Consider the following 14,894-nt stretch of genomic DNA (forward strand, 5'->3'; position numbering starts at 1 on the left):
GTCGAATCCACCTTCCTTATATTAAAAATTAATAATGAATAAAAAAAAGGGAATGGTAGGGGCGTGGTAGGGGCGTGTGTCCCCTAATAATAATAGTCAAATAAGAGGCATGTGTGTGTGTGTGTGTGTGGGCGCAGAGTGCGGGTGCTAGGCTTGCCTGTCTGCACTCCGTACCCGTCTTCTATTGGAAACGTTATAGCAAAATAATAATAAATAAATAAATAAATAAACGTGTACGTGAGCGCCCCCTTGTGGAGGCTTTACGTTACGTCTTGTAAACTACAGTGTGACCGGATAACTCTAAATAAGATGCATTGTTTGTGTACTACACCTGAATAAGTGTGTGTGTGTGTTGTAGAACACCTTCTGGTTCGGACTGGGCGTCTGCTGTTTGTTCCTCATCCCCAGTATCGTCGTGTCCGTCAAACTGGCCAAATTCTACCGCCGGATGGACACGGAGGACGTATTCGACGAGTGAGTGACCGCACAAACACACACTATACACACACGAGTGACGATTTAAAGGAAACGTATGGGGCGGGGTCTTCACTGTAGGCTTTAGTGACTTAAGTCTTTAGGCTAGAGTCCGAGTCGAGTCACGAGTCTTTAGGCTAGAGTCCGAGTCGAGTCACGAGTCTTTAGGCTAGAGTCCGAGTCGAGTCACGAGTCTTTAGGCTAGAGTCAAGTCACGAGTCTTTAGGCTAGAGTCCGAGTCGAGTCACGAGTCTTTAGGCTAGAGTCCGAGTCGAGTCACGAGTCTTTAGGCTAGAGTCCGAGTCGAGTCACGAGTCTTTAGGCTAGAGTCCGAGTCGAGTCACGAGTCTTTAGGCTAGAGTCCGAGTCTCTTTAGGCTAGAGTCCGAATCGAGTCACGAGTCTTTAGGCTAGAGTCCGAGTCTCTTTAGGCTAGAGTCCGAGTCGAGTCACGAGTCTTTAGGCTACAGTCCGAGTCGAGTCACGAGTCTTTAGGCTAGAGTCCGAGTCTCTTTAGGCTAGAGTCCGAGTCGAGTCACGAGTCTTTAGGCTACAGTCCGAGTCGAGTCACGAGTCTTTAGGCTAGAGTCCGAGTCTCTTTAGGCTAGAGTCCGAGTCGAGTCACGAGTCTTTAGGCTACAGTCCGAGTCGAGTCACGAGTCTTTAGGCTAGAGTCCGAGTCTCTTTAGGCTAGAGTCCGAGTCGAGTCACGAGTCTTTAGACTAAAGTGTGTAGGGAACACAAGGGCACTCAGTAGGGACCATGTGGCTAGGGACTCTTGTTGTTCACGAGTCATTTGAAACAAGTCCGAGTCGAGTCTAAAGACTCATCTCTGCTTCAGCCTGACCCACTACAGAGCCCTGCCCCCCACCTCCACCAAATCACGCCCCTTTTTTGGTGTCTCTAGTTTGGAATATCCAGCGTGTCTCTCACGTCATCATGTTTTGGTCTTTTGTAGCGGCCCCGAGAACTGGAGCTAAACGACCCACCAGAGAACACGGCGCCGAAGCCGAAGCGACTCCGATCGCCGAGTCTGACGTGAGACTTTTGGGATTTTTGAAGCTTTTTAAATCATGAGGTTGAAAAGTAATAATAATATACAATAATAATAATAATTTGTAGGTGGTAAAATGAAGCAGAACGTTGTGTTTTGTATCCAAAGATCCATTTACGTGCTACAATAAACTATAAAAAACTATAAATCTGGGTTATAATTGTGTTCTATCACTTTAAAGCACCCTGGTACTGACACACCCTGGCTTTTGGTCGCTGATTCACAGCATCCATATGGAACGCCGATTCATCTGACCACGATCCACGTTTCCACTGTGTGACGGTCCATCCTAGATGCCTCCGAGCCCAGAGAAGTCGACGCCGCTGCCGGAAACGGTTAACATAAGGCGTCGTTTTGGCACGGTAAAGTTTTAACGTCCGAAATTGCCCCCGTCCCAACTCTTTTCGGAATTTGCGATGTGTGGCAGGCCTGAAATCCGTGTGCATTGTCCATACTGTCCCAACTCTTTCCGATTTTTTCCGGGTTGTACATTCATGCATTATTTTATTTGACCCGTAGCCCGTTCACGTTGTTCTGCTGCGAGTGTAGCAGGTGCAGCAGCGTTGTTGGGACGTCTAACCTGTCTTAGTGATAGAGCGGTGCTCTTAACAGTATGTAAAAATCCCACCGACACTGCTGTACCTGCTACAGTGAAATCTAGGAGCCACTCTGGACAGGTTGCCAGTCTGCCACAGGGCAAACACACACACACACACACACACACACACACACACACACACACACACACACACACACAGGGCAAACACACACACACACACACAGGGCAAACACACACACACACACACACACACACACACACACACACACAGGGCAAACACACACACACACACACACACACACACACACACACACACAGGGCAAACACGCAAACACACACACACACACACACACACACACAGGGCAAACACACACACACACACACACACACAGGGCAAACACACACACACACCACACACACCACACACACACACACACACACACCACACACACACACCACACACACACACACACCACACACACACACCACACACCACACACCCACACACACACACCACACACACACACCACACACACACACACACACACACAGGGCAAACACACACACACACACACACACACACACACAGGGCAAACACACACACACACACCACACACACACCACACACCCACACACCCACACACACACACCACACACACAGGGCAAACACACACACACACACACACACCACACACACACACCACACACCACACACCACACACACACACACACCCACACACACACACCACACACACACACACACACACACAGGGCAAACACACACACACACACACACACACACACACACACACCACACACACACACACCACACACACACACACACCACACACACACACACACCACACACACACCACACACACACCACACACACACCACACACACACCACACACACACACACACACCCACACACTCCGGACGCGTCCTGCAGTTCTTATATTCGTGTTTATTTGTATTGAACAGCGACTTTACAGGGCGAGCGCAGACGCCCAGACGCCCGGCTCGGTGAGGGGCAGGTCGGTGCCGTGCAGCTGGGGCGGGTGGCGTACGGAGGAGTTGGCGCCGCAGTCGATGTAGCGATACGCTTCCAGGGTGTTCTGAGCGCTGCGCACCACGTACGACGTTTTCACTGAGGTCCTGTAGAAACACAAACATATTACCCCAACAGCTAAATACCCCTCAACCCTAATTACCCCACAGCCGAGTACCCCTCAACCCTAATTACCCCAAATAAACTTACTGCATGAAGACCACGATGTTATGAACCTTAATGCTGGCCATAGTGCAGAAAGCACTGAAACACACACACATCAATACACAATCACACACTTATATACACACACAATTATATACACACACACGTTATACACACACGTTATACACACACGTTAGTACACAATCATCACACCTTATACACAATCACACAAGTTACCCAGTTATACACACACAAGTTACACAACCATTATATATATACACAAACATACACACACACAGCCTCTCATAAGTGCTGAGTGAACAGAGATAAATAAATACTCACTACACATAGGAGAGAGAACCACTGATCTCCACACTGACTGTAAAATTCATCTACACACACACACACACACACACACACAGGTCATTACCATGTTAGTGTCCGTGCAGTGCTGAGATAGTAAATAGAAAATACAGTCTGTGGGAATACAGTCAGTAATTGTATACCCACACAGCGCCCCTGTAGGAGTACGTGTGTGGTACCTTGATCTGGCTGAGCGGCTGGATGCTGATGACGTTGTCCAGCTGTTGTGTCCCGATCACCGTCTTCATGTAGAGGATCTGACTGCTCACGCTGTTCACCAGCACCGTGAAGAAGTTCCCGTTATTAAAGTGCAGACCGCTCTGTGTACACACACACACACACACACACACACACACCACACACACACCACACACACACACACACACTCGTACACAACTACAATAACAACAACAGCAGAAATCCCTGCAGTCCTGGTCCCAACACTCACGGTCATGTTGATGAGGACTCGGCTGTTGGTGTGGTCGAAGTGAATGAGAACAGATCGAATCCCTCCGTCCTCCACCAGCACCGGCCGGGGGAACATGAAGAAGGTGACGAGGGAGCAGACCAGCAAACACACCACCACCGACAGTCCCATGTACAGCTTCCTGTACCAGAGGTTATACACACCTCAGAGTGTGTGTGTGTGTGTGTGCAGGGTCACTCTGTACATACAGTACGTGTTTATAAAAAGTAAAAGAAGAAAAGAGAAAAAAGTAAAAGAAAAAAGACAAAAACGAAAACTAAAACTAAAAGAAAAGAAAAAGAAAAAAAACTGGAAAAAAAACAAATAGAAAAAAAGAAAGGAAAAAATAAAAGAAAGGAAAACAAAAAATACAAAAAGAAAAACAAAAAATAAAAAAGATGAAAAGTAAAAAAGAAAGTAACAGAAATAAACAAATAGAAAAACAATAAAAAATAAAAAAAATAAAAATAGGGAAAAAAATAAAAGAAAAAAGAACAGAGAAAAGAAAGAAAAACTAAAAAAGAACAAAAGAAAAAAGGAAAAAATAGAAAAAACAAGAAAAAATGACAAAGAAAAAGAAAACAGAATAAAAGAAAAAAGACAAAAAACAAATAGAAAAAAAAAAAAATAAAAAAAAAAATAGGAAAAAGTAAAAAAACTGAAATAAACAAAAAAGAAAAGACAAAAAGAAAAACTAAAATAAAGAAATAAAAGAAAAGAAAAAGAGGAAAAACTAAAAGAAAAAGACAAAAAGAAAACAGAAAAAAGTAAAAAGGAAAGAAAACAGAAAAAAAGGAAAAAACTGAAATAAACAAAAAAGAAAAAAGACAAAAAGAAAAACAAAAATAAAGAAATTAAAAAAAAGAAAAAGGAAAAACTAAAAAAAGAAAACAAAAAGAAAACAGAAAAAAAAAAAAAAAAAAAAAAAAAAAAATAATAGAAAAATAAATAAATAAATAAATAAAAGAAAAAACTGAAAAAAAGAAAAAATAAAGTAATAAAGTGCACTCGTTACGTTCTCTGAGGTTGCAGCCTCTGATCGCTGTAGGGAATCAACGCCACCAGCTCGTTCACCTGACCTACAACACAACCACAGGTTACACACACACACACACACGCGCGCGCACACACACACACACACACACACACACACACACACACACACACACACACACACACACACAGATCGTTATTAAACAGAACACGACGACACGATGAAATCATTTCCACACGTCCCAGTTTCACTTGTACTGGTCACCCTCACCCGAGGGGATCCGCCCCGACCCCTGACAGGTGGGACAGGTGATGCTGTCACGGCCCGTGAACTCCACGTAGGGGAACTTGGCGATGTCCTCCTGTCGGTCCCTACCGTCTAGAGAGTCGTCGTCGTCCGCGCCGTCCGTGGGGTCCTCCCTTTCCACGCCCCGCCGCCGGGACCTCGCAGAAGAGCCGCCGTGCTGAGACGAGGCTCCGCCCATCGGTGCCGCCTGAAAGAGTGCAGGTCCCAAGCCCGGATAGAAACAAATGTAAACACTTCTGTACTGTATAAGACGGTGTGAGGAGGCTGCAGTTACACAATCTGACCAGCAGAGGCCGCCAACAGCACCGTTATCATTAAAGGTCCAGTAATTAACTTTTATTCTCTTTTATCAGCCTAATAAAGCTTTTATTATTAAACTAAATATAATATTAATAAAATATTATATTTATAAAGATAAAAGCTTCAAAATTACCGTCTTTAAAAGCGCGTATTAAAACCCGTTATTAAAATAAACAGCAGGAAAGTGTCACTGCGGCAGACAAAACAACTTTATTTCCTTTCCAATCGCTATAAAATCACAAAATATATCAAATAAATTCATATAAGAATTAAAATATTAAAATAAAAATCTCACCTGAAGAGTTTAATCCGATCAAACTCACTAAAGTTTGTTTAAATCTGTTTGTTCTTCTCTGCTCGACCCTGCAGTTTAGTGTGTGTGCGTGTAAAAGTGACAATACCGCCACCTTGTGGTCAGATCTTATAACACATTCAAATTCAACATTAAAAATAATAATAATAACAATAATAATAATAATAATAACAACAAAAATAATAGTAATAATAATAACAACAAAAATAATAATAATAATAACAAAAAAATAATAATAACAATAATAATAATAACAAAAATAATATAATAATAACAATAGCAGTGCAACTAGCTACATAAAATAGTACTTTATTTAAATAGTACTCAAATAGTTTTAAATGTGTAAAAGTCACAATACCGCCACCTTCTGGTCAGATGGTGAAACAAACTGAAATGTAAATTTATTTGTTTAAGAAACTGATTAAAATAAAAAAGAAAATAGAGTAAAAAAGAAAAAAGAAAAGACAAAAGAAAAACAAATAAAAAAGAAAACAACAATAAAAGAAAAGAAAAAATACGGGGAAAAAAAACTAAAAATAGAAAAAAAGTAAAAATATGGAAATATTTATATTTAATATAATACCATAAAATAGTACTTTATGTAAGCCGTAGTCAAATAAAATTCAAACGTAGCTTTATTGGCATAGCAAATATGGACATTGGTGGGAATTCTATGCAAGTTTGTCCACTTGGGTACCACAAGGCTGTGTGCTGGGCCCACTTTTATACTCCAATGTGGTTATTATTTTTTCTATATGTATATACGTGTATTTTTAATTATTTCTGTTGTTTATGTTACGTTTTGCTTTTTTCTTCAGTATTAATGAGACAGACAGACAGACGAGACATTTTTTCAATAAAAAAATTTATTTATTTATTTTATTTAAGCACAAAGACTTTGGGTTCTCTAGAAGGTTGCAAAAATCTGGACGTCTCAGAGTTTGAGGTATAAATACAGGGTAACACTGAGGTCAGACAGCGGGGCGTCGTACCTCATCCGACCCTCCCTCCCTCAGACACGCCCAACTGCTTCCGTTTAGCAAACAGGCTAACAAGAAACCTTCAGCTTGTTGTATTTACATACAAATGTTATTATACATTTATTTGATTTATTTAGTTTATAGATGTTTGTCCGTCCTCTTCCTCTCAGCTGGAGTCCTGAGACAGCAGCGTTTTCACCTCCTGAACGTTGTGCTCCACCGCTCCCTCTAAGAACTCCACCCACTGCACGTCGGCCTCCGAACAGACGTGACACGCCCTGCGAGACACGGTCAGACGGTTTAGTAAAACAGACGGTTACATTTATTAGCTGGTATGAATGCGCCGGTGCCTCACCTGATCATCCCGAGTGTTTTCCTCAAGATGGAAGCCAGTTTAGAGACCTGAAACACCATCAGAACCGTCAGAATCGTCTCATCAGTGACTGATAATGAAATCCGGGCCGGCCGGAGCTCAGGGGGAAACGAACCCAACTACTTCAGGAAATAAATAAATAAATAAATTATCTTACGTTGATCTCGACAGCCGAAGCCTCGACAGGAGGATACAGACTCATCACCAGCTCATCAACACTGAAACACAGCAGAGAAATCAGATCTGATCAATCTAACGCTCACTGGTTCAAGTCCCACCACTGCCAGGTTAGGGCCCCCGAGCAAGGCCCCTAACCCTTAGGGCATCCGCATACTTTCTGCCGAGTCAGGACTGGAATGAAAACCACAAAAAAAAAAAAAAAGATGCGCCCAGGACAGAAAAGATGAGCTCTTTTAATAAAAAAAAGAGAAAAAAAGACCAAAAATTTAAAGAATAAAAATAAATAAATAAATAAATAAATAAGAAAAAAGAGAAAAAATAGAAAAAAAGACCAAAAATTTAAAGAACAAAAAAAATAAAAATAAATAAATAAATAAGAAAAAAGAGAAAAAATAGAAAAAAAGACCAAAAATTTAAAGAATACAAAAATAAAATAAAATAAATAAATAAGAAAAAAGATAAAAAATAGAAAAAAAGACCAAAAAAAAAAATAAGAAAAAAAAAAAAAAAAGAAAAAAAAAAAATAAGAAAAAAGCAAAAATATAAGAAATAAAAAAAGAGGAAAAAATACATAAAAGAAAAGGAATAAGAAAAAGATAAAAAATAAAGACAAATAAAGAAAAAAAATAAGGAAAAAGAGAAAAAAGCAAAATTTAAAAGAAAAAACTAAAATAAGAAATAAAGGAAAATAAGAAAAGAAAGAAAAGAAAAAAATAATAAAGAAGAAAAATCAAACCTCGGACTGATCTCTTTGGCCACATCAGCCAGATCATCCAGCTGTGCGACGTTGGCGGGCGTGTCCACGTTCCCGTTGCTGTTAACCGCGCCGGCTAGTTTCCGTAAGCACGCCCCCGCCGCCTTCACCAGGCCGAGGCATTTCGAGACGAGCCGGCGGTCGTTCTGGGACCAGTAGGAGTCCCGATTCCCCCGGGGGTCGTCGCCGTCGTCCAGGACGTCACCGAACGGGTCGTCGTTCTCCTCCAGCGCCTGCGCGGAAACACGGCGGGTTTATTATCGCCGCGCGTTACCCTATCGGGTGTGATTATCGCTAATCAGACTCGCTAGCTCACCTGCTGCAGCTCGATTAGCGCGTCTTTCACCAGTCTGATACACGCCGTCACCGCGTACGACACCGCCGCTCGATTGTCTACAAACACGCGACCGCGCCAAAAACGTTTTGTTTATTCATTATTAACTTATAAAAACATGCTAACACGCTCACCTCTCGCTAACTTAGCAAACTGGTCACACGCCGCCCACACGCCGCCCGTACAGGTGAGCTGCTCCTGAGCCAAACTACAAAAACAGCAAATAACAAAGATAAAATCATTTTCTAAAGAAAAATGTAAAGAAAGAATGAGAGAAACGGAAAGAAAAAGAAAAGAAAAAAGTAAAAAAAATAGAAAAAAAAAAATTTTAAGAAAAAAAAGAGAAAGAAATAGAAAAACGACGCGATCAAGGCTGCAGACACCTCGGCCCAGGAGAGGAAACGATGACGTCCAGCAGCCCCACCACGCCGTCCAACACCTCCACCGTGGCTTCCCGGACGAGCTTCCTCAGGGTGGTGCCTACAAAAAAATTATGTTTACAGCAGAGGAAGAGGAACCGGCTACGACTAAACCGGGAGGAATGCCGAGCGCTCACCTTGACTCTTCGGCAATCGGTAATAAACCGTCGCCAGCGTGAGCGCGCTCTTCTGAACGGATTCCGCCAGATTAACACAATCCTGCAATCAAAACCCCAAAAACAGCAACAATCAGACCAGCCAACAACAGAGAACATGCAAAACTACGACGTGAGGTACGAGGACTCACCTGCTCCGAAGGGAGAGGGGGTTTGGAGAAGGCCAGGCTGATTTTGGTGGCTTCCTGCGAGGTGGACGTCACCGCCTGAGCTGTGGGGGTTACAACAAAAGAGGAAAATGAAAAACAAAAAAAAACTAATAATAGAAAAAAAGAAAAAGAACAAAACAGAAAAAAACAGAAAAAGAAACTGAAAAAGAAACAAAAAGTCGTAAAAAGAAAAAAGACAAGGAATAAAAAAGAAACAAAGAAAAAAGGAAAACAAAAGAAAAAAGAGAAAGAAACAAGAAAACAAAAATGTAAAAAGGAAAAAGTAAAACAGAAAAAAAATTTAAAACAAAAGATTAAAAATTAAAAATTTAAAACAGAAAAAAGGCAAAACAAAAAAAGAACAGAAAAAAACAAAAAATGAAATAGAAAAAAGACAACAAAAACGTTTAAAAAAGAAAAAATTGAAAAAAGGAAGAAAAAATAGAAAAAAGAAAACAAAAAATAAAATAAATAAAATGAAAGTCAGATAAATAAGAAGAAAAGCCGCGTCAACAACAAAAAATAAAATAAAGCCATTTAGTAAAATCTAGAAACAAACACTCAACTCAGCAGGTTCCAGAAGTCTGAGAGGTTAAAGCCATCGTGGTTCTCCGCCGAGTCTCCGTCTGAAAATAATAATTAATAAAAAATAAAAAATAAAACACCACACGCGCAAACGTGAATCAGAAACGAATCAAACGAACCTCTTGTAAACAAAGCGAGTTTATTTGCTGACATCAAGCATTATTATTAACAATAATAATAAATAAATATAATAAAATGATTTACTCTCAGTAATATAAAAACTAATGCTATTTATTTTTGATACTATTGGCAGAAATAATAATAATCTATGATGTATGATAATATATAATATTTTAAATAATTATTATTAAATTCCAGCTGTGCTGAACTTCTTTCTTCTTCTGAACTTCTGAATCTTTTTACTAAAGCGGGCTTTAAAAGGACTCAGATAATCTACTGTTATTTATTATACTTATTGTTATTATTTATTTTTATTATATATGGTTATTAAATATTATATTAATATTAAAATATAAGAATAAATTACAGGCTATATATATATAGGGTTAGGAAAAAAACTGGGTAATAAAAGCAATTTGTAACATAATATTTAATTATTTATTTAGAATATTAACCAGTTGTGCTAAAATTAGTTTGAATACTTTTAATAAAATAAACAAAAGGGTTTTATTGGATTTTTGTTTTGCACATGAAGGAGCTCCTGTAAACAGAGTTGTAAAAGCACGATTATTTTATTGTTTTGAAGTGAATTAATGAGACAAAATGTGCGTTTATTTTTTTAAATAAGATTAATAAGAAATTAAAAATAATTATACAGTAATGTGTTTATTTGAATATATAAATAATTATAAACACGTTCTCACCTTTAACTCGATCGCGAACACATTTCACCGTGTTAGACGCGTTCCGTAAATGATCGGCGATATAAGAAGAAGAATTATCTACATTCATAATTAATAAACCTTAATAAATAAATAAAAATAAAGCAAATTTAGCTCTGTTAGCTAGCGTGTTTGTTAGGTTTCCTCTTCTTGTAACGCTATTGACAGTTAATCTAAGTGTATTAGCGCCTCCTGCTGGACTGGAGCCTGAGTGAGCCAAAGATAGTCGGCAGTAGTAGAGATAGGTCACTCGCATAACCACAGACTGTGGAGTTAAATAATAATAATAATAATAATAATAATACATTTTATTTATATAGCGCTTTTCAAGATACTCAAAGACGCTTTACATAAGACAAATAATCAAAACAAATACGTACATACACCATACAAATCATAGTACAAAATCAAAATAGTACATCAACATCAAGAATAATTAAGATAAAAACAAAGAGAGCAGCATAAGACAGTTCATTAAAAATTAGCTAAATTATGAGAGAGAACAACAAATATAGAACAATTTCTTAAAATTAGACAGAAACAGGACAGATTTACATGCAATCAGGAAACTGAAAACTTTACAAGTTTTAGGATCTAGGACTTCACATTTCTGTCGTGATCTAAGTATAAAAACTATTAAAAAGAATAGCAAAAATAAAAGCATTTATTTTGTGTTGTTACAAGTTAAATGCCACTCTGAATAGATGAGTTTTGAGAAGTGACTTGAATTTGGACAGGTCAGGACAATCTCGTAGGTGTTTGGGGAGAGCATTCCATAAAGATGGAGCAGCTATGGAAAAGGCCCTGTCACCCCAGGTCCGGTGCTTGGTCCTAGAGGGTATGGACAGTAGGTTAGCCTCAGAAGAGCGAAGGCTACGGGAGGGAATGTGCTGATGGAGCAGGTCGGTGAGGTAGGATGGGGCCTGATTATGGAGAGCTTTGTGAGTGAATAGAAGAATTTTGAATTGAATGCGTTGAGCAACGGGAAGCCAATGAAGTTTTTGTAGAACAGGTGTAATATGATCACGGGAGCGAGTATGAGTAAGGAGGCGAGCAGCTGAATTCTGGATATACTGAAGTTTTTTTAGGATTTTGTTAGATGTACCATAAAGGATGCTATTGCAATAATCAATTCTGGATGTAATAAAAGCATGAATCAAGGTTTCGGCGGCAGAAAAGGAGAGTGATGGACGTAGACGTGCTATGTTTTTTAGATGAAAGAAAGCAGTTTTGGTGATGTGATTTACATGGCGGTCAAAAGAGAGGTTGCTATCAAAAATTACACCAAGATTTCGGATGTTAGAAGACGGAGACAAAGTGTCATTATCAATGGTAATTTGAAAATTTTTTGTGGTTTTTGCCAGGGTTGTAGGACCTACGATGATCATATCTGATTTTTCACAGTTTAATTTGAGGAAATTAGCTTTCATCCACAATTTCATTTCAGTGATGCAATTTGTCAGAGTGGAGTGAAGTTCAGTATTAATGGATTTGGAGGAGATGTAAAGCTGAATATCATCAGCATAGCAGTGGAAATGTAAACCATGCCGACGTATGATGTCACCAAGGGGGAGCATATAAAGAATAAACAAAAGGGGACCTAACACTGAGCCTTGGGGAACGCCTTGGGACAGTGGAGCAATGGCAGAACTACAATTGTTGATATTAACAAACTGTTGTCTGTTTACGAGATATGACCTTAACCACAAAAGGGCAGTACCAGTGATGTTGACAGAGGATTCAAGGCGGGACAGAAGAATGGAGTGATTAATGGTGTCAAAAGCTGCAGTAAGATCAAGGAGGACGAGAATATTAATTTGTCCAGAGTCTGAGGAAAGAAGAAGGTCATTTGTGACTTTGAGGAGGGCTGACTCAGTGCTGTGCTGGGGGCGGAAACCAGACTGAAATGATTCAAATAGATTATTGGAATTTAGGTGATCTTTGAGCTGTGAGGCAACAACACGTTCCAGTATTTTCGACAGAAATGGAAGATTGGAAATGGGCCGAAAGTTACTCATAATGTTAGAGTCAAGTCCAGGTTTTTTAAGTATGGGAGTAACAGCAGCCAATTTGAGTGATTGAGGGACTGAGCCAGAACTAAGAGAGGAATTGATTATCTCTGTGATAAGTGATGAGATAACTGGAAAACAACCCTTAACAAGTTTTGATGGAGCAGGATCCAAAACACAAGTGGAGCTTCGCATCCCTGTTAAGATCTCAGATAGGTCCAAAAGAGACACAGGTGAGAACTGAGACAGAGGCTGGGTAATAAATTGAGATGAGATAGGCGGAGAAACAGAGATGACAGGGGAAACTGTCAGAAAATTGTGGATATTCTCAACTTTTGTTTGAAAAAATGAGAGGTAAGAGTTACACTTGTCAACTGTAAAGGAATTGGTAGTATTGTCAATTGGTTTGAGAAGTTTATTTATTGTGGAAAAGAGAGTCTTAGGATTTGTTGATCCAGCATGTATGAGTTCGGAATAGTAAGTGGATCGGGCTGCCGTAAGAGCGTCTTTGTAATGTTGAAGATAATCAGAATAAATCTGATAATGTATTGTTAGACCGGTTTTCTTATAAAGTCTTTCAAGCTGGCGTTTACGGGATTTCATTTGGTGAAGCTCAATTGTGTACCATGGTGCGGAATGACTAAATGAAACAAATTTGGTTCTCAAAGGAGCCAGCTCATCAAGACATGAGGCGAGTATGTCATTATAGTAATCGACAAGGTCAGATGAATTACTAGACAGTACAGGACAGACAGACATCTTTTTAACAAGAGAATCTGAGAAAGCAGAGGGAGAGATATATTGAAGATTCCTGAAGGATATTTTACGTTTAGCTCTAGTGATGGGCCTAGTGACCTCAATGTCCATGATGATTGTCAAATGATCAGAGACAGTAAGGTCATGGCTGGACGGCTGATGAACTAGGACACCAGTAGAGCAGACAAGGTCAAGAGTATGACCTTTTTTATGAGTTGGAAAATGTATATGTTGTGTGAAATTAAAACACTGTAACAATTCCAAAAATTCCCTGGCAAATTTACAGTTGTTGTCATCAATATGGATGTTAAAATCACCCATAAGCAGTACAGAGGATGAGAGGGCACTAAGCTGGGTTAAAAAATCTGAAAAATCAGAGAGAAAGGAAGCGTTTGGCTTTGGCGGACGATAAACTACAGCAGTGACCAGAGGAGTAGGCCCTGACAACTTGAAAGCCAGGTGTTCAAAAGAAAGAGCAGCAGGAAAAGACAAAGTGGTTATTTTAATATCATCCCTATAGACTGCAGCAACACCACCACCTCGCCCTTCCATACGAGGTTCATCAATATACGAGTATCCCATTGGCGTGGTCTGATTTAACGTAAAATAATCCAAGGGTTTATGCCAAGTTTCAGTGAGACAGAAAAAGTCTAGTTCACTGTCAGATATAAATTCACTGAGTACAGTACTTTTTGTGTTGAGTGAACGAACATTAAGCAATGCCATTTTCAAGTGGTATTGTTGTGTAGTTGGCTGTGAGGAACGAGGAAGAGAACGGAGATTTGCTAAGTCCACTCCGCGTTTCCCATCCCACTCCGTGGACAGCGTTGTCATGGAGACTACACCGCTACTGGTGTGCAAGGCAGCAGCGCTCTGATGACGTGTTTGCGGAGCGACAGTGCGCACGACTGACCAGAAGGATGGAATAGCGTTACCGTTTCGAAGATAAACAAGCTTTCTCCGGGAGCCCCTGTGAATATAACGAGGCCGGCGAAGGAGTCCAAGCTGTTTGATGACTGAAATACACGATGGAGTAGTGCAGTTGTTGAACTTCCTCAGCTGGTCAACGGAATAGTTCAACATCGTGCCGATCCCAGGAAAACTCATCCACCGTTCACCACCGGCCGCAGACGCGATGTACAGTAGAAAGAACAAAAAGTATCAAAAGCACAAATAAAAGTATCAAAAGTAACATAAAAGAAATAGATCCACAAGGTGTGTAAAAAGATGAAAACGAAAAACGATAAAAATACAATAAAATACGGTAAAATACGGTAACGGTAGCGGCAGCCAAA

The 14,894-nt window shown here is 39.9% G+C and overlaps 3 protein-coding genes across 4 annotated transcripts in view; 1 reads left to right on the top strand and 2 right to left on the bottom strand.

Moving 5' to 3' along the window:
- prom1b (prominin 1 b) overlaps positions 1 to 1,675 on the top strand; it is a 20,823-nt gene extending 19,148 nt beyond the window's left edge. Inside the window, exons 24-25 of the mRNA XM_063008474.1 lie at positions 359 to 474; positions 1,432 to 1,675. Of these exons, the coding sequence (XP_062864544.1) occupies positions 359 to 474; positions 1,432 to 1,453 (138 nt within the window). The 3' untranslated portion in view covers positions 1,454 to 1,675. The remainder of the gene's footprint in view (positions 1 to 358; positions 475 to 1,431) is intronic.
- A 1,356-nt stretch (positions 1,676 to 3,031) lies between these two features.
- On the bottom strand, positions 3,032 to 6,113 carry LOC134326588 (transmembrane protein 106C-like). The gene is made up of 8 exons (XM_063008751.1): positions 6,025 to 6,113; positions 5,394 to 5,616; positions 5,145 to 5,208; positions 4,112 to 4,271; positions 3,843 to 3,983; positions 3,643 to 3,692; positions 3,346 to 3,399; positions 3,032 to 3,242 (listed from the first exon to the last, which is right to left on the bottom strand). Exons 2-8 carry the CDS (start codon positions 5,605 to 5,607, stop codon positions 3,074 to 3,076), a joined length of 852 nt encoding a protein of 283 aa, XP_062864821.1. The 5' UTR covers positions 5,608 to 5,616; positions 6,025 to 6,113; the 3' UTR covers positions 3,032 to 3,073.
- A 777-nt stretch (positions 6,114 to 6,890) lies between these two features.
- On the bottom strand, positions 6,891 to 14,788 carry ccndbp1 (cyclin D-type binding-protein 1). 2 transcript variants are annotated; one of them, XM_063008478.1, is made up of 11 exons: positions 14,535 to 14,788; positions 9,974 to 10,033; positions 9,390 to 9,469; positions 9,220 to 9,301; positions 9,047 to 9,143; positions 8,798 to 8,871; positions 8,646 to 8,722; positions 8,312 to 8,562; positions 7,553 to 7,613; positions 7,378 to 7,424; positions 6,891 to 7,300 (listed from the first exon to the last, which is right to left on the bottom strand). In XM_063008478.1, the coding sequence occupies exons 1-11, from the start codon at positions 14,704 to 14,706 to the stop codon at positions 7,189 to 7,191; spliced, it is 1,113 nt and encodes a 370-aa protein (XP_062864548.1). In that variant the 5' UTR covers positions 14,707 to 14,788; the 3' UTR covers positions 6,891 to 7,188. The 2 variants fall into 2 exon arrangements, with proteins under 2 accessions (XP_062864548.1, XP_062864549.1); XM_063008479.1 differs by lacking the exon at positions 14,535 to 14,788 and adding an exon at positions 10,817 to 10,986.
- Between the last annotated feature and the right edge of the window lie 106 nt (positions 14,789 to 14,894).

Source organism: Trichomycterus rosablanca, chromosome 14 (assembly GCF_030014385.1).
Source record: "Trichomycterus rosablanca isolate fTriRos1 chromosome 14, fTriRos1.hap1, whole genome shotgun sequence".
NCBI lineage: Eukaryota > Metazoa > Chordata > Actinopteri > Siluriformes > Trichomycteridae > Trichomycterus > Trichomycterus rosablanca.

Coding starts and splice junctions, on each gene's coding strand:
- LOC134326588 (XM_063008751.1), bottom strand. CDS start 5,607: ATGGGCGGAGCCTCGTCTCAGCACGGCGGCTCTTCTGCGAGGTCCCGG. Junction 5,209..5,393: donor GTCGGGGCGGATCCCCTCGG/GTGAGGGTGACC, acceptor GTTGTGTTGTAG/GTCAGGTGAACGAGCTGGTG. Junction 3,243..3,345: donor AACATCGTGGTCTTCATGCA/GTAAGTTTATTT, acceptor GTGTTTCTACAG/GACCTCAGTGAAAACGTCGT.
- ccndbp1 (XM_063008478.1), bottom strand. CDS start 14,706: ATGAGTTTTCCTGGGATCGGCACGATGTTGAACTATTCCGTTGACCAG. Junction 8,563..8,645: donor CGCTAATCGAGCTGCAGCAG/GTGAGCTAGCGA, acceptor GTTTCCGCGCAG/GCGCTGGAGGAGAACGACGA. Junction 7,425..7,552: donor CTTCGGCTGTCGAGATCAAC/GTAAGATAATTT, acceptor ATGGTGTTTCAG/GTCTCTAAACTGGCTTCCAT.